The sequence below is a fragment of the Sceloporus undulatus genome, chromosome 8 (genome assembly GCF_019175285.1).
Source record: "Sceloporus undulatus isolate JIND9_A2432 ecotype Alabama chromosome 8, SceUnd_v1.1, whole genome shotgun sequence".
Taxonomy (NCBI): domain Eukaryota; kingdom Metazoa; phylum Chordata; class Lepidosauria; order Squamata; family Phrynosomatidae; genus Sceloporus; species Sceloporus undulatus.
The window spans coordinates 3,890,375-3,917,513 of NC_056529.1; the positions used below are offsets into that span (position 1 = coordinate 3,890,375).

General features: G+C 40.8%; 1 protein-coding gene across 4 annotated transcripts in view; it reads left to right on the forward strand.

Moving 5' to 3' along the window:
* The first annotated feature begins 370 nt into the window (after positions 1-370).
* Positions 371-27,139, forward strand: part of CBFB (core-binding factor subunit beta) — a 36,091-nt gene continuing 9,322 nt past the window's right edge. For 3 of the 4 annotated variants that reach the window (XM_042438180.1, XM_042438182.1, XM_042438181.1), the window contains exons 1-5: positions 371-603; positions 6,036-6,122; positions 9,085-9,201; positions 21,081-21,197; positions 24,527-24,622. In XM_042438180.1, the coding sequence (XP_042294114.1) occupies positions 526-603; positions 6,036-6,122; positions 9,085-9,201; positions 21,081-21,197; positions 24,527-24,622 (495 nt within the window). In that variant the 5' untranslated portion in view covers positions 371-525. Of the gene's footprint in view, positions 604-6,035; positions 6,123-9,084; positions 9,202-21,080; positions 21,198-24,526; positions 24,654-27,139 lie in introns of all 4 variants that reach the window. The other variant, XM_042438183.1, reaches the window with a different exon arrangement.

Below are 27,139 nucleotides of genomic sequence, written 5' to 3' on the forward strand. Positions count from 1 at the left end.
GAGAATGTATGTATTTATGTATAAATAATGTTTAAAAAGCCAGCTTTGCCTGAGGTAAAGAAAAAAGAAAGAAGGAAAGGAAGAGAAACAATACACACGGAGAGAGTCTAGATATACGTGTGTGTGTGTGTGTGTATATACACACTCAGAGACTATACACACACACATATATATATGTATATGCTATATTTAAAAAGCCGGCTTTGCCCGAGGTAAAGAAAGAAGGAAGGAAGGAAGGAAAGCAAAAAAGGAGGGGAATCGGGAGGCGGAGCCCCAAACAAACGGCGAGGGAAGGAGGGAAGGGAAGGGAAGGGCAGGAGGCGCGGCGTGGCGGCGTCAGTCGGAGCCTGGGCGGCTGGAGGGAGGGAGGGAGGACGGGCGTCGGGCGGCGTTTGCTGCTTGAGCAGCCGGCGGGCGGTCGGGCTCCGTCCTGGGTTCCTTCTTCTTCTCCTTCCTTCCTGGAGGCAGGAGGCGAGGCGAAGTCGGCTGGGTCCCGCCGCCGCCGCTGCTGCTCCTGGGCCGGCCATGCCTCGCGTGGTGCCGGACCAGCGGAGCAAGTTCGAGAACGAGGAGTTCTTCAGGAAACTCAGCCGAGAGTGCGAGGTGAGAAAGAAGAAGGAGAAGGAAAGAGAAGAAAGGAAAGAAAGAGAGAAAGAAAGAGAGAAAGAAAGAGAGAAAGAAAAGAAAGAAAGAAAGAGAAGGAGGCAGAGGAAGGGAACCCGGCGCAGAAAGAGGCGGCTTCCTTGCCCCTTTTCTTCTTCCTCCTCTGAGGCTGAGAGAGTGTGACCAAAGGCGCCCAGTCGAGGGGAAGGGAGCAGCCACGCTCTCTCAGCCTCGGAGGAAGAAAGAGCCATGGCAAGAAGAAGACATCCTCCTCGCCTCGCCTTCAGAGGGGCCAGGAGTCTCGGAAACGACTGCAAGGCACACAACAACAACAACAACAGCAGCCTTAGCCTTCTCCTTCATTCCCGAGAACTGGAGCAGGATTTGAACCCAGACCCTCCTCAACACCCCTTTTTTTGGCGACAGAGAAGGAGAGGCTTCCCAGGAAACCCACCCAGAGTTACTTTTTTCCTTCATGGACTCGGAGTCCCAGCATCCCCTTCCCAAGGAGGCCAAAGCTTCCTCCGGGATGCCAGCCCTCCAAAAAGAGCTTGGAAACCTTGCCTTTGTTTGGGGGGAGTGGATTCTGGGTGTTGTTGTTGTTGTTGGCCATCACTGCTCTGTCCATGGATATGCTTTGGTTCTGAGGATGATGTTCTTTGGACCACAAATCCCAGCAGCAGCAGCAGCAGGAGGAGGGGATGATGGGATTACCAGTATCAGAAAGGAATGATGGGACTCCAAGCATCAGGAGGGAATGATGGGACTCTCAAGAGAAGGAGAGGATGGTGGGACTCTCAAGAGAAGGAGGGGATGATGGGACTCTCAGAAGCTGGGTTCCCAGCAGCAGGAGGGGATGATGGGACTCTCAGGAACAGGAAAGGATGATGGGATTCCTATCAGGAGAAGGGGGTGATGGGACTCTCAGGAGCAGAAAGGGATGATGGGACTTTCAGGAGCTGGAGGGGATGATGGGAGTTGTGTGCCAAGAGACCATCGCCATCATGAGTAGCAGGAGCAATGGCCAGGCAGCAAGATACCAATGACAACATCCAGAATCCACACACAAAAAGGCAATGTTTCCAAGCTCTGGTCCCTGGCTGCCACATTTTGCAGAAGGAGGATGGGGATGAGGGGTTTGTTTGTGTTTTGGAACTGGTCGAGGACCCCCTTCCCAGTCCTTAAAGGGTCTTCTGTTGTGGTTGTTGTTGTTGTTGTTGTTGTTGTTGTGTGCCTTCAAGTCTTAGAGCAACCCTAAGGCAAACCTAGCAGGGGGTTTTCTTGGCCAGTTTGCCATTGCTGTCCTCTGAGGCTGAGAGAGCGTGACTCGCCCAAGGTTTGTATGGGTTTATATGGCTGGGCCAGGATTCGAACCCTGGTCTCCTCGTGTCCTAGTCCAACGCGTAAACCATTATTACTCCACACTGGCTTACTCCGTAGTAAAGCCCTGTGGAGTCTGAGAGGCTCACTTGTATTTTATGTTATGTCACTTTGCCTTATTCTTGGTAGACAAGGCTGTGTTTCCTTCTTCTCTTCCAGGAGCCCTGTCCCACATTTAGCTACAGATGCTGCCACGCTTTGCAGAGACCGAATCCATCTCAGCGCTAGGGAATCCTGGGAACTGGAGTTTATATTGTGGCACCAGAGCTCTCTTTCAGAGAAGGCTCCATGTCTCACAGAACTACAGTTCCCAGCATCCCCTAGCATTGAGCCAAGGTGCGCCAAGCTCCCTTTGCAAACTGGCTTTCCAAACTCAAACGCAGCTATGTCTTTGAATTCTTCCACTGTTTTGTGATCTTGCAGCACCTTTGAGATGAACTGAAAGAGAGAGAAAGTGGGTCACAGGAGATTTCCTAGACCTCAGCCCACTTCTTCAGATACATGTTTTTTGGTCTATTAACTCAGAAGAGATCTTTGCAGATGGGAGTATTAACTCAGAGAGAAGGGATCTTTTTAGACTTAACCCTGGAAAAGAAGTTGTAGCACAAAGCTTTCCTAGACTTGGTCTGTTTCCTTAGACGCAAGGGATCTATCTTTGTGGCTAACTGTGCCACAGGAGTTGTAGCGTAAGCTTTCATAGACATGCTCTACTTCCTCTGTAAAATGTGCAATAATTGTACAATAATGACAACCTCGTCTGAAAAACATTGTGTTGTTGCGCCGATATTCACAGGATATCGCTGGAGTATAGTGCTAATATCCCGTTTCTTTTCCAGTGGGATAAACTCCTATGTCTTTGAATTGTACCGCCTTGTTGTTGTTGTTGTTGTGTGCCTTCAAGTCATTCCTGACTCATGGGGTTTTCTTGGCAGGGTTTGTTCAGAGGAGGCTTGCCCTTGCCTTCCCCTGAGGCTGAGAGAGTGTTGTTTGCCCAGGAATGGATTTAGATTTTCGAGCCAGGAGTCAAACCCTAGCCAACAGAGTCACAGTTTAAAGCAGTGGTCCCCAAACAGTGCTCTTTCAGGGGATTTTGGACTCCAGCTCCCAGAATCCCCTGCCCTTGGCCAACATGTCTGAGGCTTCCGGGAGCTGAAGTCCAGTTTGGGGACCACTGGTCTAAAGGCTGAAACCACTGCACCGATGCCTTTTTGAACTGGGTTGTACTGGCAGTTACTTTAAGGGCTCTCCCTGAATTAAGATGACCCTTTTATTATCTCTTTCCTCCCTTCCCTTATGAAGACTACTTAGGATTCATCTACACTGTAGAAATAATGCGCTGCTTCATCTGCCATCGCTCCATCCTACAGAATTGTGGGATTTGGAGGTCTTTTTAGCCTTCTCTTTGGCAGAGAAGGCTAAAAAGACCTTGTAAAACTACTGATCCCAGAGCCACAAAGTGGAGTCAACCCGCTTTATTTCTATAGTGTAAATGCATCCTTACTTGTTACGGGGATAGAAATCAGAGACATGGCCCTGTTAGCCTGGAATATCAGTATTGGAAAGGGATCTTGTAGTACCTTTGAGTTGTAGTTGTAGCACACACTGGGGTAGGCTTGGTCTGCTTCTTCAGACGCAAGGGATCTTGTAGCCCCTTTGACTCTCTAGCCGAGTGAAAGAAGTTGTGCCATGAGCTTTTATAGGCTTGGTCTATTTCCTCAGATGCTGGGGATCTTCTAGACTAACCTTTGAGACTAACTGTGCGAAAGGAGTTGTGGTATGAGCTTTGGTAGACTTGGTGAGTACCCAGACTCAATCACAACAGAGTTGTAGACCCATCAAAGCCTTCACCAGAACGGTCAAGGATGGGTTTCCCCTTGTTCTTTCAGGGCATGCGGTGGGCTATAAATATTCTAAGCCATTTACACACTGCTGTAAAATGTGTTTTTGTTCTTCTTTGCCATCGAGTCAGCTTTGCCTTGTGACTATGAATCAGAGACCTCCAGGATCCCCAGTCATCCCCAGCCCTACTCAGACCTTGCAAACTTAGGGCCATGCCTTTTTTAATGGAGTCAAAGCCATCTGGGATGCATGCAGTCCTCCCTTTTTTCCTCTGCTGCCTTCCACTTTATCAAGCATTAGTGTCCTTTCCAGTGAGCCATAGCAAATCATGTTATGTCCAAAGTACAAACGCCTCCATTTAGTCATTTCGGCTTCCAGGGAGAGTCCGGGTTTAATATTCTCAGGAACCCTTTATTTATTGGTTACTCAGCTGGTTTACAAACTCTCATCCAGGAGTTGCTTGTAAACTCTATGTATATTCAGACCAGGCTTCCTCTCCAGCTTTCCAGCGTGTGTCGATGGAAGCTAAGAACTGAGCAGGGAATATAATGCAAACGATGGCTTGGGGACTTTCACGGCAGGAGGGAGAAGGGAAGGCCTGTTTCCTCCTTCAAGTATGGGGTAAAAGACACAAGTAAGTACTGTAGTATGCCAAAGGATCTTGTAGCTTCTTTGAGAGGGTGAAAGAAGGTGCCACATAAGCTTTTGCAGAGTTGGGCTACTTCCTCAGGTGTCTGGGGCAATGCTTCACCTCACGCACCTGAAAAAGTAGACCAAGGTCCAAGACACACTGCAGAAATAGTCCACTTTAAGTGCCTGGGCTCAATGCTAGAGAAATCTGGGAGCATTGAGCCTTCTCTGTCGGAGAGCTCTGGTGCCACGATGAACTACAATCCCAGGATTCCCTAGCACTGATCCAGGGCAGTTACAGCAGTCTCAGGTTGGATTAATTCTGCAGTGTGTTTTGGACCTTAGTCTCAAAGGTGCTACAAGATTTCCCCCAGATGTTTTGGATTTCAGTTCCTCTAATCCAGGGGTTCTTAATTTGCTGTCTATGAACCCCCCCCAAAGTTTCGAGAGACATCATGAATTGAGTTCAAAGTATTTCCCCCCCTTAGACTTTCTTCTTATTACTTCATTTTTCTTTCTTTAATCTTTTCAAATGCTGTAATTTTAAAAAAGATTCCAGACTAGTCTATGTGGATGAAGTCAGTTTCCAGTTTTACATGTGCAAAATGTGTAGAAACGTTGAAATGTATTTTTCCAGGGAGGGAAGATCTACAACTGTTTCAGGTCCTTATGGCTTCCGCGATTCCAAAGAAAGAAAGATCTACTCTCCTGATCCCTCAGGATTTCCTATAGTAGCCATGGCTGATGGCAGTTGTACCCCAAAACAGGTGGAAAGCCTGGATTAGTTCAAGCAGACTTATTGTTTTGTATTAAATGTACAAGACTGTGCTTTGTGCCTAGTGCCAAACTACTAGACTTGAGTCGTGTGTGTGATGTTAACATTCATAAAGACAAAACTGTTGAATGAGGATGTTACATTTAAAATTTCTCCATTATGGTTCAAGGTATGAACTTGTAAACATGTCCCACCCTCCGCATGGGCGCATGTTTTCCCCTGTGGTTTCCCGAATTTGGCGCACATGTGGCAGCTCCCATTTCTTCTTTTTCATTGTGCGCTCACAGTGTCCAGCCCATTTCTGGCATTTATTGCCTCGCATGCTGCTAGTGATATTAAAACAGAAGTTTGGCTTCCTATTTTTAGGTTGCAGCGGTTCACGCACACATTTTAATTTCTGTTCCTGAATCTTGGGCTTCTCTGTTCCTGCCACAGACTTGAATGGTAGACTCCGCATTAGTGCGCTTGCTTTGCATCTCTGTGTGCTGCAGTTGTGAATTATGAAGCTTATTCTTTGCAGGCATGCAAATTCATGCTATATACATATAGCATTTGCCATGTCTACAGTCTGCTTACTTTGAGTATGTGCCTTAGTTTTGAATGATAAAAACTAATTAGGAAACTCTTCATGGTATTGAAGAGTCATGTTTTGTTTCTATTTTGGAGCACTATCTGTGTTCGTTCTCCAAGACGTAGAGTCCTTGGTGTGTGCTTCATTCTATGATCTCTGCAGACTTGTCCTTATCTCTTTCCTGGTGTTGTAAAACAGAGAGGATTCACTTTTTGATTTGGCTTGTGTTGTTCGCAGATTAAATACACTGGCTTCAGGGACAGACCGCATGAAGAGAGACAAGCCAGGTTTCAGAATGCTTGCAGGGATGGACGGTCTGAGATAGTAAGTACACACACTTACATTCTTTGCTTTTGTGAAATGTACTCCTCTCTGCTCTGGAGGCACAGTCCCACTTCGAACTGGAGTAAATGGCAAGAGGCTTAGGAAGCTGTCCCAAGATTTAGTCACGCTAGTCTGCCAGTATGAAATAAGTGTACTGAACTTTAATTCCTAAAGGCCTCCCCCTAAATTGCCCCATTTGTTCTCTTCCCAGGTGTAAAGGTATTAAAATTTTGAATTAATTACAGTCAGCCCTCCTTATCCGCGGATGTTGTATCCACGGATTCAAGCATCCACGGCTTGAAAATATTCCAAAGAAGTATACATTCCAAATAGCAAACCTCGATTTTGCCATTCTGTATAAGGGACACCATTTTGTTATGGCATTGTATTTAATGGGAGTTGAGCATCCATGGATTTTGTTATCCAAGGGGGATCCAGGAACCAAACCTCGGTGGATAACAAGGGCCCATTGCATTAGAAACCCAACTGTGACCTGTTTTTGCAAACATGCTGTCATTGTCAACAGTCAAGTTTAGCACCTGACAGCTCTTTGGACAGAATGGTTGGCTAATATTTTAAGTAGGAACTGAGTATTTTAGAATCTCAAGTACTACTTAACAGTATTTATTGCTGATGGCTGTAAAATAAAATCTTTGGAAGTCTAGATACGGTAAGTTATTTGATGATGATGATGATGATGATAATAAAATATTCATTTATATGCTGCCTCTTCCGCTTTGAGAATCGAGGCGGGTAACAGCAAAGTTAATACAATATACAACAATAAAAACAACAAGCCCCACAAGACCCCAACCCAACCCTCCCTCCCAACTATAAAATTAAACAGTAAAAGATAGTTAAAAAGTACATAACAACGTAACTCCAGCAGTGTCTAATAATAATATTAGACGCTGAGTCTAATAGCTAGTCCTGAGCCTGAGTGCTTCATAATTAGATGAATTTGGGAGGAGGAATTACATGTTGGAATGACATTTCTCTAACTACGCTCTTTCCTTTCTCCACCATAATGCTTGCTTCTAATATATAGTGAGGTGCAAACCAGCTCACACCCAACACAATCTGTGTTGCTTCTGGTGTCTTTGCGCATGCTTCTATTTCCCCTGGACAAGAAATAAGGGCTACTCATATAATGATGCAGTGGAGAAATCCAAGGTTTTGTGTAGCAGTGATTGGTTAACAGTACAGTGTGCGTGTGTGTGTAAACACACACAGAGACACACATACTTTTGCCCTCTGTCTTCTCTTTCCCTTGGAAACCATAGATAGGAACTCTGGGTTCACAGTTAATGCCAGTGATGCAGAATTCCCTTACCAAACAATTACATGGATTAATCTAATATAAGTTTAGATTTGTACAATATATCATAGGTTCCCTTCAGCAAAAGACTTTACAGAAAGCTTTACATTAATATTGTTGTACAACATTAAATCCCAAGCTCAGGTGCTCCATCTGCAATCCTTGCTTTGGTTATGCAGAAGTAACCTTGGTATCCTACTGTTGATGTAGTAACCGTTGCCTATTTTGTTTGGTGTGGTGACTCCATCATGAATAGGCAAAAACAATGGCATTAAAGATGATCAAATGTCCAACGCTGCTGCATTATATGAAAGTTTGACATATTAGAATAAGAGTCTAATTGTTATAGGATGGAATATTTCTGAACACATGCAAAACAACAGCAAGAAATGCTGCATCAAATGAACCTTTTAGAATAATGTATAAACCTCATGACTGACTTATCTGTGCTCTAGGATGGGTTTTAGAAAGACTGGATATTCTTCATTCGTTTCCTGTAGAACCTCTTTACTGGTTAGGATTGATAATGAATTAATTTAAGGTGTTTTTGATATTTAAAGTACATTGAGTATAACCAAAGAGAAGCTGTATTTGTGGAGTGTTTTTGATTGCTACAATGGTCACTGATTGGAAAATGGATGTGCTTTTCTTTGGTGAGCACATCAGGTAAGTATAAGATGAGGAAAAGATCGTAAGAAACCCAACTGATGAATAAGTGTAAATACTTCTTTTTTCCTCTGGAGAAATGCTCCCAACATCAGGCTCAAACATTGGTCCTCCAGGTATACTTGACTTCAGCTCCCAAGATTCATGGCTTCTGGGAGCTGAAGTCCAAAAATCTGGAGAGCCAAAGTTTGGGAACCACTACTCTAGTGCAATGTGAAATGTACTGTATATGTTGTCCTCAGTTTCTACTTCCTAAGTGTAAACTGTAAGAGCAGTTTGCAGAGACCACATTTTTAACTTTAACAGAACTTGCAACAGAAATCCCCAAGACGTTCTCTGTCTAAAGCTGCAGCATTTTAACCAAAAAGCTATTTTGAATATCTGCCTTCATTTTCATTCTTACTGCTAGAGTTCCTCCAGTGAGTTTGTGTGATATGTCTTGCATTCTTTCACTTCTTGGTAGTGATGAAGAAAACTTGTCTTTCTTATCATTTGAATACCTATCGTGGCAAGATTGTGTTCTGTCCTTGGTTTCCTACTTTATAAACACTGTACAGAGCTAAGACTCATACGTTATACTCATACATTGCACTCAGAAACAGCAACTTCCTTGGGCAATTATTTAGAACAGGAGAAGGTTGCTCTTAAGATGTTTAGCCGGCTACTGAAGTAGCATTAGGCTTCTTGGTAGCACTCTGCAATCATTCATGAAATAGATTGTAATATCTGCAAAAACAATTTCAATAAAATATTGATTCTGTGTTGTATCTGAGGCAGCTAATGGCAAATGTTGTCAAAATGAAATCAGATGTTTGTAACTTAATACTTAAGAAAAATGATGAGTGCATGTTTTTGACTTTGAGTATTCTCTGCGCTGCTCAGCTTTCAGACATAAACTGATGTAAAAATAAATGACTGCCTGCATAATTTATGTAATGTCTTGCTCCCTGATCCTGTTTGTATTGATTTTTCTAAAAGGCTTTTGTGGCCACAGGAACCAATCTGTCTCTCCAGTTTTTTCCGGCCAGCTGGCAAGGGGAGCAGCGGCAAACACCAACCCGAGAGTACGTTGACTTTGAAAGAGAGGGAGGCAAGGTAAGGACAAAAAGTATAGATTATGGCTCTGTAGGTATATTTTCCAGGGGATTTCAAACAGGAATTCAAAGTTATTGTGAGAAATTAATTTGATGTAGGATTCTGTTTTGTTTTGTTTTTAAACTGAGTTCGGGATCAGCTACTGAAGCTGGCTCAAGGGAGATCCAGGCCACGTAAAACAAAGTACTTCTTTATGCAGTGCCTAATTCAGATCACAGATCTTGTGGGATTCACTGCCCCAAGATGTAATGATGGCTGCCAACTTGGACAGCTTTAGACAGGAATAAATAAATAAATTCATAGACATTTGTGCCATAAACGGCTAATAGTTAGGATAGCTGTGCATTATCTGTGTTGTGAGGAGTAATATATCTCTGTATATAGAGAGATCTTGTAGCACCTTTGAGACTCACTGAAAGAAAGAAGTTGGCAGCATGAGCTTTTGTAGACTTACGTCTACTTCCTCAGATGCATTTGGACCAAATGCGTCTGAGGAGGTAGGCTGAAGTCTAGGAATGCTCATGCTGCCAACTTCTTTCTTTCAGTGAGTTTCAAAGGTGCTACAAGATCTCTCTACATACTGATTCTACAGATTAACATGGCTATATCTTTGAATATATCTCTGTCTATCAGTTGTTGGAGAACTTAGAGAGTAGAGTTACACTCTTGTCCTGTTGGCAACCTGTGTGACCAGAATCTTGACTCTTGGATAGACTCTTGCTCTGATCCAGCATGGCTCTTCTTATATACCTGTTGATATTCCTTGAAGGTTTTAATGACAACCAGTTGCCTAAATGCATCTAAGGAAGTAGACTAAAGTCTATGAAAATTCATGCTGCCAACTTGGTTCTTTTGGTTAGTCTCAAAGGTGCTACGGGATCTCTCTAAAATACTGATTCTACAGACTAACATGGCTATATCTTTGAATTCAGTTGCCTGTTGGTTTACGGCAGTTAAAACCCTACAATATATATGTTATACTGTACTGTGATTTTTATGTAAATGTAGCCGCTTAATGATTTTGACACAGATTTTACAGTACGTTAAGAGATAATCTTCGGGAACGATTCATCCTTGCCTCTGGCCTTGGAACGAATATAGAAGCCCTCACTTTCTTGGAAGTCTATGAGTAATTCAGTGCACCAGAAGATCATGGGATTGGGACACCATTAATATTAGAGTGGGTACATATACCCAACAGTATACTACATTTATTTTAGCTTTACCATTTCCAACAGATAGTCCACACTTTCTAAAATCATTCTTTTAAAGTCCTACTTTAGCTGCTTTAGTCACAACACTGCAGATAAGTTACTATTTTTGCAGGGGAACCAAAATGTAATCTTTCTGTTTGCACAATACAGATATCTCTATTGGGCTTTTGTACACTTTTAGTATTTTATATACTCCCCACTCCCCCCCCCCCAAAAAAAACCCCAACCCCTGTAAAACAACAATTAATGCATATTATGGATTATTTCTAAAGGAAAACAGCTATCCTTTTCTATATACAGCTCCCATCATTGAACAGTGAAACACAACATGGCATAGAAGGATATTCTGTGCTTGGAAGCGAGAGCAGATAAGAAGCAATGAGGAAGCTAACATGGAAAATAAACATGGAAAATATATTACTATTTCCATGAAGTATTTTTCTCTACCATGAGAAAAGGAATAAACACTGTTGCTGTTTATGGGTGATGAAATAGTAGCTGAACTACTCCCTAAAAGATTTTGGTAACATTTGGGAATGGCAAAAGTTCTACACATGGAAATTATAAGAGTTGTAGTATGGAATTGATTGAAGATAGGAAATATGTGAACTTTTTTTTTTTGCGGAGTTGTGGGTGTTCTGTTTCCTGGTCTTAGGGAACTAGCAAATGAATGGATTTTTATGACCAATTTATGCTAACTTTTAACTACCCTAATCCATTATTTTATGTACTTGTACAAGAACAGGATTGTGTGAGCTAGGAGCCTACCAATATTAGGTATGGCCATTTCTGTAACATGGCGATATCACAATATATAATATCTTAACATTGCAAAAATTGTCATAAATGTAAACCACAAGTTTATGGGTTTCATATTAAACAGTTCACCTGAATTGATAAATCCAACTAAAGCATTTACTGGAGAAAGACTTCTGTGTAAGTACAGCTCCATGGCAGACCAGCCACATTTATCTGAAAGAAGGCATTTATATGAAAACCCGACATTGTTTCTCCTGGATTAAGTGAGTTTTTTTAGCAGCAGATGCATTCGAAATGCCTGTGAACAACAAAGATTCAACCCAGATTCTACCTGGATTATTTTCACGGTCTGGGTAACCCCAAGGAAACATATTGGCAGCCTATACAGTTCCTTTAAGACTGGTGTTACGTATGTGCCTTTTTATGAGTCAAGCTGCTGAATTTTGTGCTTGTTGCTGCTGGAGTCATTTTCAAAGGAGGCCCCACATTGAGTGCATTGCAGTAATATATTTTCATGCAACCAAGGATCCCAAAGGGAGCAAAGGAAGAGGCAAATTTGGAAATACCAAAACAGATAAAGCAGTGGAAGAAGGGGAGGGGGAAGTCCTCTGCAAGCAATGGAGAGCATTTTTGAAGAGCGGACTATTTCTTCCCGACAGCTTGCCAGTGTGGAAGAAAAGGCAGAGGAAAGAATGAGAAAGGGTTGTCAGAGGGAGAGACAGAAGGGCTGCTCTTGCCCACTGTAAGATTTCCTTACAGCTTATCCCTGCGGAAATCAAACTCTTGGTGGTAAAAAAATAGTTCCCCACCATTATTCTTACAGATTCATGTTACCCTGTAAGATTTATTTGCTTCAATAACTTTTCTTTTTGAGACTAAACGCTGTAATGTTAGTGTTGTCCTCAAGGAACCTCTCTGCTTTCTTTTCAGTGCAGCAGGAAACTCAGTCTTCTATTCCTAGTAGTCAAAATGTCATCTCTTGAGTGACATTATTCCAGAAATGTGTAGAACATTGGCTATTCCTGTGTGGTTTGTTGTCCAGATGTGTGGCAGTGTGCCAGTTGGCAACCATGGTGGTCTTGCCATGAATAAGTGCTTAAGCGAAAACATTGCAGTTCATCTGTAGACTTTTATTTATTCATTCTCCTTCCCCACCTCACTGGGTTACGCTATTCCTTCTATTTATAGATTAGAGGAAGTCCTCTTAACAGGTTTTAATTACAATTCTTCTGTTTATGGCATTTTTAGAAACTAAGGAATGAAGGACATATCCTTGCTAGTTTCTATATTGAAAGCATTTGTTGCTTTCTGTGCAATCCATCTGCCTTCCTTTTTCATGTCTTCTGCAGCCACATAAACAAACAAATATGGAGTTGTAAGGAAGTTTGTCTCTCTGTGTGTGTGTGTCCTCAGTACCTCTGAGACTGAAACATATGGGCCTAAAACTCAGTACTGTAGTGAATACTGTTGGGCCCTTTGGGGTATGACCGTTAGGGTCATCTTTTAGGGCAGGGAACCGTCTAACTAAAAGATTGTATGTACAGCGCTGTGTAAATTTACAGCGCTTTATAAATAAAAGTTAATAATAATAATAATATAGACTCCAGTACTGTCTTCAGTTGCAGCGTTGTCTAACTAGCACAGAAGAAGCTACTGTCAGATACTCACTTGTGTATCATAATTGTCTTTACAGAGCCCTCAGATAGTTAAGAAAGAGGGGGTGGCCCTGCTATCTGATCAATGAGGTATGGAAATGAAGGAAAGGAAAGACTAAATGAACACTAATGTGGAGGAAGAGGAGAACAGCAAAATGCAAAAGAATAGAGGTGGAGAAGGAGAGGAGCCAAAGAGTTTCTACCTCATTTAGTGCTGGGTCCTTCTACTAGTTTGTGATACTGGGGACCCCAAGTTACTTATTTGTTTCCTCCCTGTAAAAATAACTACTGTTCCAGTGTAGGAGATTCCAGAGCGACTTGCGGGAAAGAAGTGTCTACTGCAGTACAGTACATTCAAGAAAAGCATGTGTTGGGATCTTTCAAGTCTTGATGCATCATGACAGAAAACTGGGACTGAAATCTGCAAGAATAGAAATTAGTAAGATCATCAACTCGATCATAAGGGTAGTTGAAGACACAGTCTATTACAAAGGCAGACAAAATGGTGGATTTCAATCATAGAAGAAGTATTCACTCAGGCAAACCATGTGAGAGAGAAAAAGAAGTTTTCAGGAAGTTTGAAAGGGGTTGAGAGGTGACATGCAAGATGTAGCTGATAAGAGAGTATGGTGCAGTAGCTTATTGAACCTTCAGTATTGGTAAGAGAAGGGAAATGAGAGACGGGGTGTTTGTTGTGGTTTTTAAAAGAGTGACGAAAATAATGACAATTAATAGAGGAATAGAACGAATCAAAAGAACAAGTAAAATAATTATTTCCTTCTTTATGCCTTGTCAGTATCATGCAGAAGGTATTGATAATATAAGAATATGGAAGGAGCAGAGAATTTGTGTGGGAGATTCCAGAGAGACTGGCAAGAAGGAAGTGAACATGGGACTATTGCAGGCTTCAGGAAGAGAGAAAGGGCTGTGGTGTATCAAAGAAGATATGAGTTTGAGTGTTGAAAACCTTAATGGAGAGGTGTTGGGAAAGCACTTCTGAGGCAAATGCAAAGAGGAAACTGTCTTCAGGTTGGCTAATACAAGGTGGGTAGTAGGTGACTAGCTTTTCTTGCAGTGGGCATAGGCCATTGTCCTTTTCTCTGCAAGTAACCAAAAAAACAGATGTGCTGAAAGTGTTGATTAGTTTGGAGCCAGAAGGGAGATGGATGTTTATATACTGCCAAGTTCCCATGCCTGCAGAACAGAGAGTGGGAAAGTCTCTTGATGGTCCATAGCACTTGATGAAAAGTAGCATGTTTTGCTCTTCACAAGCAGTTTCTACTAGCCTACGTTTCCAAGACAAAGGGGTGGCTTCAAGTCAGGATGTTGGCTAAACATTCAGAAAGACGGGAACGTCTTCCTTGGCGACAAAACACATAAAGGAAGCTGAAGGTCAAGATTAGCATCACCAAATATAGCTCTAGATGGCAAAGATATAAATCGAAGCCCTGGAAGACCAAAAACACAGGAGGAAAATGATAATGGTATTTACTTAACCCAGTGTGCTGGAGTTAACCACTAGTTCTTGATTAAACTTGTACGTTTGGCACAAGCGTGGTTTTTCTAGCCCGTATCTTATAGAGGACTGAAGAGTTCTTTGTCTTATATCTGTCAATCTTTGTCTAGTACAGTGGTTCTCAACCTTTGGTCCTCTAGATTTTTGAGACTTCTTAGTGACCTCAGCACTCTCTAAGCAGTTTACAATGGGTAAGCCAAATGCCCCCAACAAGCTGGGGACTCATTTTACTGACCTATGAAAAGATGGACGGGGGAATCAACCTGGAGCCGTCTGGGATCAAACTCACAGCATCTTTTGCTCCATCACAGCGTAAGCACTTTGCACAGGTTGACTAGGGTTTCAGTTTAAAGGCTCCTGCGGCAACAGTTAGTGGCCGACATCCGACTACTAGTCCCACTTAGAGGTGACTAGTCCCAATTAGAGTATAGACTTTCTATATGTTCTGGCTACCATTCAGCAATTGATTCCATGGGTCAACACTGGTTGGGACCTGACATGTTGACATCCATCAAAGAGGATTCTTTTTTATTGTTGTGGTGGGAGCACCCTCAGTTTTTGAAAGTGCTGAGAAAGGATTTCCTCTGAATGGCTCAAGATGGACAGTCATTAGCGCGTCTGGCTGTATCAAACACTCCTGAACAACATTGGTTAGAAATAAACCAGTCTTTACTTTCTCTCTAATGAACTGCTCTAGACTGTTCTTTACTGCGAGTGATGTTTAGTAAGATTGCATAATTGGAAATGAGAGTGCAAGCGTTTAGGGACCGGTATGATTCAGGGACAGGTGGGATCAACATCCAGACATAATTGCTAGGCTTACCAAAAAGACAGGCAGTTCACTGTGTACTTATGAATAGGGAAAGCTGTCTGTGATGCATCTTGGGCAGTGACTCACACCTGAGTGTCTTCTGCAAGAATGCATGCTAGGCATGTTTGCTGGGAATACAGTTGAAAACAAATTCCAATGCAGTGTTCCTGCCTTTCCATTTCCCCTTGGTGAATGTTAGTGGGCTGACTCATGGACTGATGGGTGGTGACTGGTGAACTGCATGCAGTTTGTTGAGTTAGAAATGGCTCAGTTGTCCTAGAAAGAAAAGAAAAAAGAAACACTTCTATCTTGATTTTAACATATGAGGATGAAACGCAGCGTTGCCATACTCATTTAGTTCATACCTTTTTGTAGAAAATGAAGTGGCATAAAGTAATGGGTGCTTTGACAAAAGTCTTTGAACTGGGTTTAGTGGGGTTACTTTCCATCAAGGATGCTGAATGGCTCTCCATGAATTAAGATGGCCTTTTAATGTTTTTTCTCCCTTCTCTTATGTATACTACTTAGAGTACATCTACATTGTAGAAATAATGCAGTTTGACACCACTAACTGCTATGGCTCCATCCTACAGAATCCTGGGATTTGTAGTTTGGTGAGTGCGACTTAGGCCCCATACAGACAAGCCAAAATAAAGCTGCTTCGGGTCACTTTGGAGGTATGCTGTTTAAATGATGCATGCGTCCTAAGAGTCTGGAAGCCACACCAAAGCCACAGTCTAAGGACTGCAGCGTGGCTTTGGTGTGGCTTCTGGACTCTTAGGATGCATGCATCATTTAAATAGCATACCTCCAAAGCAACCTGAAGCAGCTTTATTTTGGCCTGTCTGTACCAGTCTATAGTCAAGGTGACCCAGTAGGTTCTCATGGCTGAGCATGATTTTGAACCCTCCAGAGTCCTAGTCCAACACCCAAGCCACTGCGTCAACCTCACGGTGAACATTTTAAAAGTAGTTTTGGTTTATGATTTATGATAAAAACAAATTGAGTGAAATGATTATTTATTTGATGTCTTGAACTTGCTTCAAAGAGCCAAGCTAGCTTTAGGCCTTAGGAGGATGAATACAGTACAGCGAAATGAGTCAACTTCTAACAGCAACTGTGACTTTGAACCATAATATTCCAAAGGCAAATTGGAAAGCATAGCCCGTCATGGGCTCTGTACAGGCAAAATCCTTTTTATCTGACAGGAGAAAGAAGGTGCTCTTTTAAACTACAATGGACCCTTAGTATCCAGCGGGATTTGATCCCAGGATCCCCTCCTGGATACCAAAATCCGTGGATGCTCAAGTCCCATTCAAAACAGTGGATTAGTAAAATAGTGTCCCTTATGTGAAATGGCAAAAGCAAAGTTTGCTTTTTGGAATTTATAGTTAAAATATTTCAAGCCATGGATAAGGAGGGCTGATTGTAATGAGTAACACAGGAATACTGGGATATCTGGCCTCACCTTATAAAAGATCTCCCTAAACTCTGTATTCTCCATTTTAATCTACAGACGAACCTAATATTGTACTTGGGTCTCTTATGTTAGCTTAATTTACAAAAATGTATTTAAAATGTATCTCCTCTACTTTATACTGGAAAAAGGTTTTCTTTTTTCATTTTGTATGGCTAAATCTATGTTAACAAGATACTCTACTTTCTTTGGACTAATTTTCATGAAATTAAACTGATAGCGATACTACATTTGGCAGCAGTTGTTGTGAATTGACATCTCTTGGTCAGGATGTCTGTTACAGTAACTTTATTCGATAGCTAGTTTACTTTTAAAAGATTAAGTTGGCTGAGTGTGCAGCATGATGAATATAAACCAAAAATAGGCTTAGAAATGGAGAGGAAACCATTTTTTCATCTTTAAAAAAAGGAAATGTGGTCAAACGGCTTTAACAAAAACAAGCAGGCAGTTTCTTCCAAAATGTGGACCTCTTCTTCTCTCTCTGACAGAGAGGAAATTGCACTAATATAATCTAAAAGGATGTTTCCATGGGAGGAAAAAGTCAAAGCGAGGGGCTGCAGGTGTTAAATGTACTTGCTTTACTGGAAGACGTGTCAGTTGAGGATGGAGCAATGCGGAGGAAAGTAAAACACGCTCTAGGATTCAAAGAACTCATGGTGATACCTTAATTTTGGTTTTAGGTACCTGTCTGACCTCTTGGACAGATAAATAGATGCTGCCAAGGAATCCATACCTGAGCAGGGCTGTTAATATCAGGATAACTTGGAGGTCTGTTGTTCATAAAGTCCCCATAAACTGAACTCAACTTAACAGCAACCAGCAACATTAACTAGCTCTTTGTGCCAGCTCCGCTGCTCAGCATTTGGAGCTATAAAGTTTTGTGCTGCTACTGTTCTGTGTTTATATGTTCTGGCTGTGCTTATATCTGTTATTGGACAGGTTTTTAAAAAATATTGTAAGCCCTCTGAGTATGAACTCTTTTGATAAATAACACATTGTATCCATTGTATTCTTTAAAACCAAATTTCTCATATCTTTACTTGTTCTAAACACAGAACCATTTGAGCTGTGTTTGAATTAGAGTGAACATTTGCTCCGAGAACCAAAGGGTATAATTCTGTTTTAAGACTACAGTACTGTATTTTTAAATTTTATTAGTTTGGGAGGGCTATGTTACTGCATTTTAAATACAGTAAAATCTCAAATGCATATGTGATCCTCTTTAAAATAAATGCCCATTGAGCTCTTTTTCTCTCTGCATGTTATGGAACATCCTCTTCTTGCTCTAAGATGGGTAGATCTGTCCGTTCTGGGTTTTCTTTTTCAATTCAGATGTTTTCATTCTCAAGTTTTAAAATGATGAAATATGCAAATGTTGACACATTCTTATCAATGTGAATGAAACAAATCCTTGTCTGTCTTTAGGGTTCCCACAAAAACATGTTGTTTGGGCACGCTAGTCCAGCTGTTGGCTCAAAGACCTTACAAAGTGCAGGTCTGCTGTACTCACAACTAACAACTAAAGAAAGCGGGATTGTCACTGTGTTTCACTGTTTGGTATTCTGTCCTCCTGCTTCTCAAAGAGACTCACTAACATTGAGCATAAAAGTCCTTTAGTCACAGCATTTCCCCCCTTTTAACCACTTCCTTCTTGAGAGAGATGCTCTTGGAGCAGAACAAAAATTGTGCTGCATTTTCATCTTAGCAGAGATGTATGCTAAGACACTCTACCATAACTGTTGCCTTTACATCCTTTTTGACCTGTGTGTGTTTTCTTAGCTCCCCATAGCTACCATTTACTGTAGTTCCCTCCTCATCCATCCAGCCTTTAGGATGTACACAAACAGTAATGCCTGCTGGAGTTTAATAAGTTGTTTGGCATTGTTTTCTTTTGCGTTATCCTTTACATCCTTTGTTACTTGCCCCTAAGTTTTAACCTCAACTTATCCACAGGCCATATCAAAATTCATAATTTTGGCCCCAAAACCTGCCCTCGGTGTATACAAAACACAAATATATACGATACTTCTTGCTTGTTGTCCTACTGGACTGAGGCAGTTCTGGTCCAAGAAAAACTAGCATCCCAATTTTTAAACTACCTGTAGAAATCCAAAGCCGTCTTTAAAAAACTTGGGCTGATGTCCAGCCACCACGGTTCCTGTCTTTGCTCCTCCATAAAGGGCAATGATACCTGAGGAAGATTTTGGGATGGAGAGCATAATCTAGTTTCTTACCCAAATGCAAAGTACTGAAAACAGTGTATGAAACATTTCTACAAATGTTAATGTGCCCAGGAAGAGTCCCTCAAAGGCTGGTAAGTTGTGCTCCTTGCTTTTGTCTCTTCTTGCGATCGCTTTACAGAAGCGTCTTGGTCTTGGCTGGCCGCACTTTAAAACAAAGTCTGGCTTCCAAAGAAGTGCTTGAATTCTCACAAGGGATCAGTGGAATGTTTGATGATTAATTTTCTTTCCCTTTATTTGTCCAGCTGGTCCCAATGCTTGATACCAAGGCAGCTTTAAAATCCCCGGAGTTTCAAATGCAGTGCTATAAGGTGGTTGAAGAGAAATGTGTTCAACTCTCATTTAGGCTCACACAAGTTTCACCTCAACATTAAGAGGAACGCCCTGAGAGTAAGAGCTGTTCAACAGTGGAACAAATTCCCTCGGAGTGTAGTGGAGTATCCTTCCTTAGAGGTTTTTAAGCAGAGGCTGGATGGCCATCCGTCAGGGATGCTTTGATTTAGATTTCCTGCATGGCAGGGGTTGGACTGGATGGCCCTTGCAGTCTCTTCCAACTATGATTATCTAAGACTCTGCTAGTATGTGCTGGACTAATTCGACTTTGGTCTCATTCAACAAGGCAATTGTGTTTCAACCGTTTCTCCCCAACCCCCATTTCTTAAACAAACTGTTTCTGGGAACATAATTTATTGTGCCAAACCACATTTACAAGGAGAAGTTCCTATGATCTGAGCACTTTGGAAGACTTTAATGTCCAAATACAAGGCAGTACACTCCCCTGACAAACAGATGCTTATTTCACAGCTCTTGTTTACTAGATGCAAGAAAGGTAATAGGCAAAAGTACATGGGCACCTGTATGTACACAGCACAAGCAGTTGCATAATATTGGTAGGAAGCACAATTTTAAAGTCAGAGTCTAGGTGGTTTGTCAGGTCTCAACACTCTTCCGTTTCACACATTTGAAACGGAGCAGAGTTGCTGTTTTAATGGTCAGTTCTACATGTAGAATAGCACTGTGGAAACTTAAGATAAAATAGGAGGTGAGAATAGTTAAAGGGCTCCATAGATCTACAAGACAGCTTGTTCTGATGTTTCTCAAGTAGGAGTACTATGCCAGTTTAATCAAACTTTGGTTACAATTAAAATAGGAATGCCATCTTAAGGGTCTTTAAAGAATATAGCCTTTGTTGAGTACAGTTGACAAAATAGGCTCTTATCTCCTGACCTCTCTCTGGCAGCTGTTCTCTCAAGCCTGCAAAATCCCCCACCCTCTTTCCCTTTGCTTCCCTTAACTATGATTCATGGTTATATCAGAACACATTTTAACCATGGTTATTGCTAATCCAAAAACTGAAGCCAACCTCATTGTAAAAGAATGCTAAATGTAAGCTTCCATATATATTATATTCGGAGATGAAAAAGCTCCAATATAATTACTGAAATGGCTTAGGTGAAAGATCTTTTTTCTCATCCTTGCTTCTTTCTCTTGCCCACTCCCATCACCATTATCTTTGTTCCACTTTCTTTCCTTCCCTACACAAAATCCAGTCATTTTATTATGACCCCTCCTTCCCTCTTATTTGTTGATTTGCTATCATATCTATTGCTGTTGCTACTGCTGCATATTTGTGTGCTGGGCTGAAGTACGTGGAAGAAGGCCTAAAGTGAGCTCCCTTTTACCAAGCTGTGTTGAAATTTCACCACTTTGTCCAGGGATCTTTCCTGTAGAACAGATTGCATAGGAAACCAGCTATTGTCATCCTGAATTAGGCATGGACTTTTTCTTGTGGTTCTGACATTTGGCTTCCTAGTTAATACAAGAGACAAGGATAGAAAAGCAACAGTAAAGGGTTCGGTCCCTAGGGCTTGTTGGCCCAGTCTTGGCACAAGTATACTAGTTTCACCAGCTTGGTCAACATCAATGTCTTGAAACTATCATGCATGAATTACTATTTTGGTGTGTATGTATGTAGGGGGGTAATTCTGACTAGATGTGGCAAATGGGTACTGTACTGCTATTCGGGGCCAACTGTATTGAGTATATTAATTTGATGATACATCTCCTATTTCCACTGTAACATGCTGTGAGAAAGACTTACAAAATCACAGTGTAACACATTATTAGTGTAACACACTAAATCTCTATGTGACTTCATCTATGTATATGCAATCTGTGTAAACAGTATACGTTTTTCCTTATTTCAGGTCTATTTAAAAGCACCTATGATTCTTAATGGAGTTTGTGTTATCTGGAAAGGCTGGATAGATCTCCAAAGATTAGACGGCATGGGGTGCCTAGAATTTGATGAAGAACGGGCACAGGTAAGGCAGTTTCAAACGTAAGTCTTTCCTTGCACTAAATTCACTAAATTCTGGAATTATTATTCAGGGGTAATGGGATCCTATAAAGAGAAACGGAAAACACAAGCAACTCCTGTCTTCCTTCACTCTTGTAGACCGTGGAGAGTGACAAGACTTCTTTCATGTTTGCATGCGTTTTCCATTTCTTCTTTGCATTTGATGAGAGCTGCATTTTGTATTTGTTTCTGTATCTTCCCTCCATCAGATTTTGACTTCTGCTTTTTCCTGCTTGTAATTTAAAATGCCCTTAGTTTTGTGGACTATATGTCTGTCTTTGAGTATTATATAATTCAAGAGGGGACAGTAGAATCCTCCCTGGACTTGTTGGGGCTGCTAAGTTTAGATTACTGCAGGCTTATGCTACACTTTACTGTGTGTTAAAATTATCAACCTATCCGTTTAACATGTACGCTGAACATGTCATACGTAAAGTTGGATTAGATTTGGAGGAAAGAGACAGGAAGATTGGAAGAAGGAACATCAACAACTTAAGATATTTAGATGACACCATGCTACTAGCAACTACTATGACTTCGAACAACTATTGACAAAAATTAAGGGAGAAAGTGCCAAGACTTTATAGTTGAACCTTTTCCTTGGTTTAAAATTCAAGCAGGTATAAATCAGATCCTAACTGTGAAATTATGAATACTTCTTTTAAAATAGGATTGAAAGGTCCTTATTTTATTACTCATGGTCTTTAATGAACATCCTGGTGTCACCTGCTTTGGATCTTTTTTCTTCTTTTAAGAAATTAACTTGCCCCTTCATTGTTTTTTCCATGTTCAACATAAAATATATTTTATGCGCCAACCTAAAAATTGCCAAGGAGAGCCCGATACCCTCCTTGAAAGTACAACTTCCTATGGCACATTTGCACATTGTCCTTCAATGCATGTCGCTGAGGTCTTAGCTGGTGTTTATTGATTGACAGATGTTTGTATTAAACTAAGCAAGGCCACAGGGGGGGACTCTTTCACATCATTTCACAAAATAGCTGTAGGCTACAGGAAGCGCCTGCGGGGGAAAAGGCAATTTGACATTCTCTCACTACAGACATTTTACTTTAAATTTAAATTTTAATGTGCTTAGTCCCTCGGTGTATTAAAATGCAGCTGAATTCCCTGGAAGAGGACCTTTTCTGTGCCTGAAATTCTTAAGAAACCCTAACTGTCAAAGGGATACCATCAGATCTAGCATTATGTCCTTTGGACAGTTATAATTTTCTTTCACAGTTTCTTGAATATAAAAGTAAAAAAAGAGAGTGACCAAACAAAAAAAGATGTCATTTTGTTTCAAATGGTTCCTTTTGTCTACAGAATAATAAATACATATGTATTCAATATAAGCCAATCTTCTGGGAAATCTAAGAACCTGCTCCATTATAAACTTTTAGAAATCAATCCACTGGAAACGTTATGATGGAAGTTACCAATATTTTAATGCTCACCTCAAATGTTATACTTGGGGCTTCATCGCCTCCTTATCAACAGAGGAATGAGGAATTTTACTCATATGCACTAATTGAAACTTTTTTCCCTGGATAGTAACAGCAATTGTGTTTAATGCACAATAGGATGTCAACTTTGCTGAGACAACCGAAGATAAAATACCTACTTTAGAAAGTGTAGTTCATTTGGAAATATTATGCCACTTTGGACAGCATTTCTAGACTTGCTCCATTTGCACTTTGTCCTCTTTATGTGTGCATTTCACATTTGAAACAAATTGTGTGCTGACATTTTTGCAGATTTGAATATTTTGATGCTAGCTCTTACCCAAACAATACATTGACATTTGCAGCATGTCGTTGTAGGATACTTACTGTAACACAGATATTTACAGAGAGAGAAGGTGTGGTTCTTTGCTTGACTGCAGAGGATTTACTTATGGCTCAACAGGGCCTCATCCTCCACTGCCCCGCACTGTACATTTTCTTTTGTCCCATGATAACCTGGTATTTGTCTGCAAACTAACAAAGACAAGCCTGCAGGAATTCACATGTGGCTTTTTTGCAAGCACATACCAACATTGTGTAATGGGCATATAGACAAATGGAGTAAGATGAGTCACATTATATTATACAACATGCAGAAAGCCTTCTTAGTTTGATAAACTAATATGTTAAATTTGCCCAAAAATCTGAAAAATCATAATGTGGTTTTGGTTCTACATACTGTACATAATAATGTATAAGTCCAGAAATTTTAGTTTAAAAATGGACCTAAAAACCTGGGTCGACTTATCCATGGGTCCATGTAAGTACTGTACTTTAAGTCTTATCAAGAATCATCTCATTCTCTGAGTCGTGTGGCAGCAGGTGAGGGCTCAGTCCATCCTGGAAGAACCCAAAAGAAGCACTAACCCTCTCTATTATCTGGTATGGCACCAGTTCTGACCTTGTGAAATGCCTGAGTGGGAAAGTGAAGGCAGTTTTTGGTGCTTCCCCTCAAAGGAGGACCGAGAGGAATCAGGTTTTGAAGGATTTCAATGAGACATTTGTTTGTCAGTTTTTCTGGGATGAAATCAGGCACAGTTATCACATTAAAGTTAAAGGCTATAATCACTGCTAACATAGGTCCCATACAGACTGCCAAAATAAAGCTGCTTTGGGTCACTTTGGAGGTGTGCTGTTTAAATGATGCATGTGTCCTAAGAGTCCGGAAGCTGCACCAAAGCTGCGATCCAGTCCTTAGGACTGGAGTGTGGCTTTGGCGTGGCTTCCAGACTCTTAAGATGCATGCATCGTTTAAAGAGCATACCGCCAAAATGATGTGAAGCAGCTTTATTTTGGCCTGTCTGTATGGGGCCATAGTCACCATTTTCTTTGCTTTGCCTTTATATCCTTTCTGATATATGTGTGTTTTCTTATCCCCACCTGTACTTGGTTGCCTCCCCAACATATCGCACAGCTACCATTTACTGTAGTTCCCTCACCCATCCAGCCTTTTGGGTGATTGCTAACAGTTATTCCTGCCAGATTTTTTCTTTAGTATCATTTACCTTTGCTTTGTCCTTTGTATCCTTTCTTACACGCCTCTAAGTTTTACCCTTTACTTATCCATGGGTCATATCAAAATTCATAATTTTGGCCCCAAAACTTGCCCTCAACTTATATACAAGGTCAGTTTATAGTATATATGGTCACCATCTCCTTGAAGTATCTTTTTTTGCCTTTACCCTAGAGGTACCTCGGGTACCGTTAAATAAGATAGAGCCGAGCAACCATTGTATGATTCAAATGGAAGGTAAGGCTGCATCTTGCATGACTTTGCATTTCTGTTTGATAGCAGGAAGATGCACTGGCACAACAGGCTTTTGAAGAAGCCCGGAGAAGAACCCGTGAATTTGAAGACAGAGACCGGTCTCATCGGGAGGAAATGGAGGTGAGAGTTTCACAGCTGCTGTCAGTTACTGGTTAGTACTCTACCAAAATCTAGATTTTTTTCCCTATAACTTCTCTGCCTGTGTCTAAAGCATGTTGTTTAAATCTGATGTTTTATTTGGATGTTGCCATTTGAAATAAATTCTGTTTGAACAAAAAATCATTGCACGAATACATGAATAGTTCATTTTTTAAATCTACCAATGCAAGTTTACCATTGCACTAGGGAGTTACTCACCCAGTGATCCCTAATCCAATTAAATATTTTAACTTAAACTGATTTAATCTAGTATCATTAACTTTCATGTCCATTCAGGCATAATTTAGTTACAATGCCCTATTTTGCTGTCTTCCACATCGGTAGCTGCATATGGTAGATTTATTCACTGAACTGTGTCTATACATTATTTAGTAAGAAATCTAATTTTTATCATAGTTGGCTATATGGTATAGTATTGTAGAATACTGGTCTTCTATTTGTAGCTGAGGCAGTTGGGATAAAGTGACCAATGTTAGCATTAATATTCTGGAGACCAAATGACAGAAACATTGCACTGTGTTACTAGGATAAGTGTTGCCATTTTTTTGTTGGGACAAAATTTGTTTTAACAGGAAGGAATAGTTCATATCTTTGTAACACCTCTGAAAGCAAACTGCAGGGACAGTTTTTATTGTAGTGTGCTTTCAGGTCATTTCTGACTCATGGAGATCCTAATGCAAATCTATCTCACAGTTTTCTTGGCAAGATTTGTCCAGTGTGGGTTTGCCATTACTTTCCTCTGAGTCCGAGAAAGTGATTTACTCAAGGTTTACCATAACCAAGCAAGGATTTGAATCCTGATCTCCAAGAGTCCTAGTACGACACTCAAAACGATTACACCATGCTGGCTTTCAGGAGTAGGAGCAGTGCTATTTAAACCAAAGTAGAATTGCATTGATAAAGTATTTAATTCAGAAAGCAGACCTTGATTTTCCTATTTTGTATAAGGAATACCATTTTACAACCCCATTGTATATAATGGGACTTGAGCATCCATAGATTTTGGTATCCACAGGGCATCTTGGAACCAAACCCCAGTGTTTACCAAGGGTTTACTAAAACCCATCCTTCTTCTGTTGGAATGAATTAGTTTTGAGTTTGAGCACATTCTTGTACAGTGGGCCCTTGGTATCCGCTGGGATTTGGTTTCAGGACTCCATCGTGGATAACAAAATCCATGGATGTTCAAGCCCCAGTAAATACAGTGAATAATAAAACAGTGTCCCTTATATAAAATGGCAAAATCAAGCTTTGCTATTCAGAATGTATATAAATTCACCCCTAACCCCAGGGAATGTGGAGGGACTACTGTATTTTGAAGCCATGAGTGCTTGAATCCATGGATATGGAGGGCTAACTGTATAATGAACAGAGTGGTGATAATACTTGGAGACCATGCAACATTATTTCCCCAAAATTCACCTTCAGTCAATTTATCTTTATTTAAAATTAATGTTGATTGTGAAATATACGAAAAGAGGACCATACCTAATTTCAGTTTCAGTTCCATTTTCGTAGCGGAAAGATATGAGAAATATGGTTGTGTTAAACTGCAACAAAACCTATACATTTTCACATAACAGGGTCATCACACACATACAAATAGAGTGCTTAAAGACTGGAATGATGACGACTGAAAGTTTCATTGTTAGAAAGCTATACCTTGAGTTTCTGCAAAGTCGGCATAAAACGTTTCTAAAAACATGCATAGCTTTAAATCACTTTAATAGATACCACATTGGAGCTCAATAAAAAGAGAGAAGCCCTTACAATACGCGCACTGCCCCTATCCAAAAGAGAGGCGCCAGCTCTTTGGAAACATTCAGCCAAACCTTAGCAGCATATGAAAATGATCACAGAATTTATTCTTTATTTATATAACGTCTTGCCTAGAAGAGATGTTCCTTTATTTCATAACATAGCTGAAACAAAAAAACCCTCTCAGAAACCAGTAGATCATGCATCCGCACAAAAGCCCCTTACAGAAAACCCTTATTAAAGCATTCAGGCACTTTCAGCATTCATACTCTGAATCTTTCTTTATCTGTTTTAAAGAGTACGAATAAAGGAGCTAAATGGGTCTAGAAATATTGGGCAATGTTAAAATACAGTCGTATGAATGAAACATTTCGCAAATGAATTTGTAGCAAGATCATGTTGAGATAAGTAGTTTTCCTATAAAACAGGATATTAATGAACACAAGACTGGCATGTGCTTCCTTGGAAGTAGAGAGAAACAAACAGGCCAAACAGAAACAACCAGAATACAGAAACAAGACGAAAACACATTGTTTGACATGTCAACTGAAAAATATGTTTTCTAATTAAGGCTATCAATTTAGTGTATGGTTTTTCTGAACAGTTCAATTATCTACTCTCAGCTGATTCATTGATCAGATGCCTCAATAGAGACATTTGGGGAGAATTAAAAAGGAGGAGGCAATACTGTATGTGGTGTGAGAAATTAAACACTTCAAT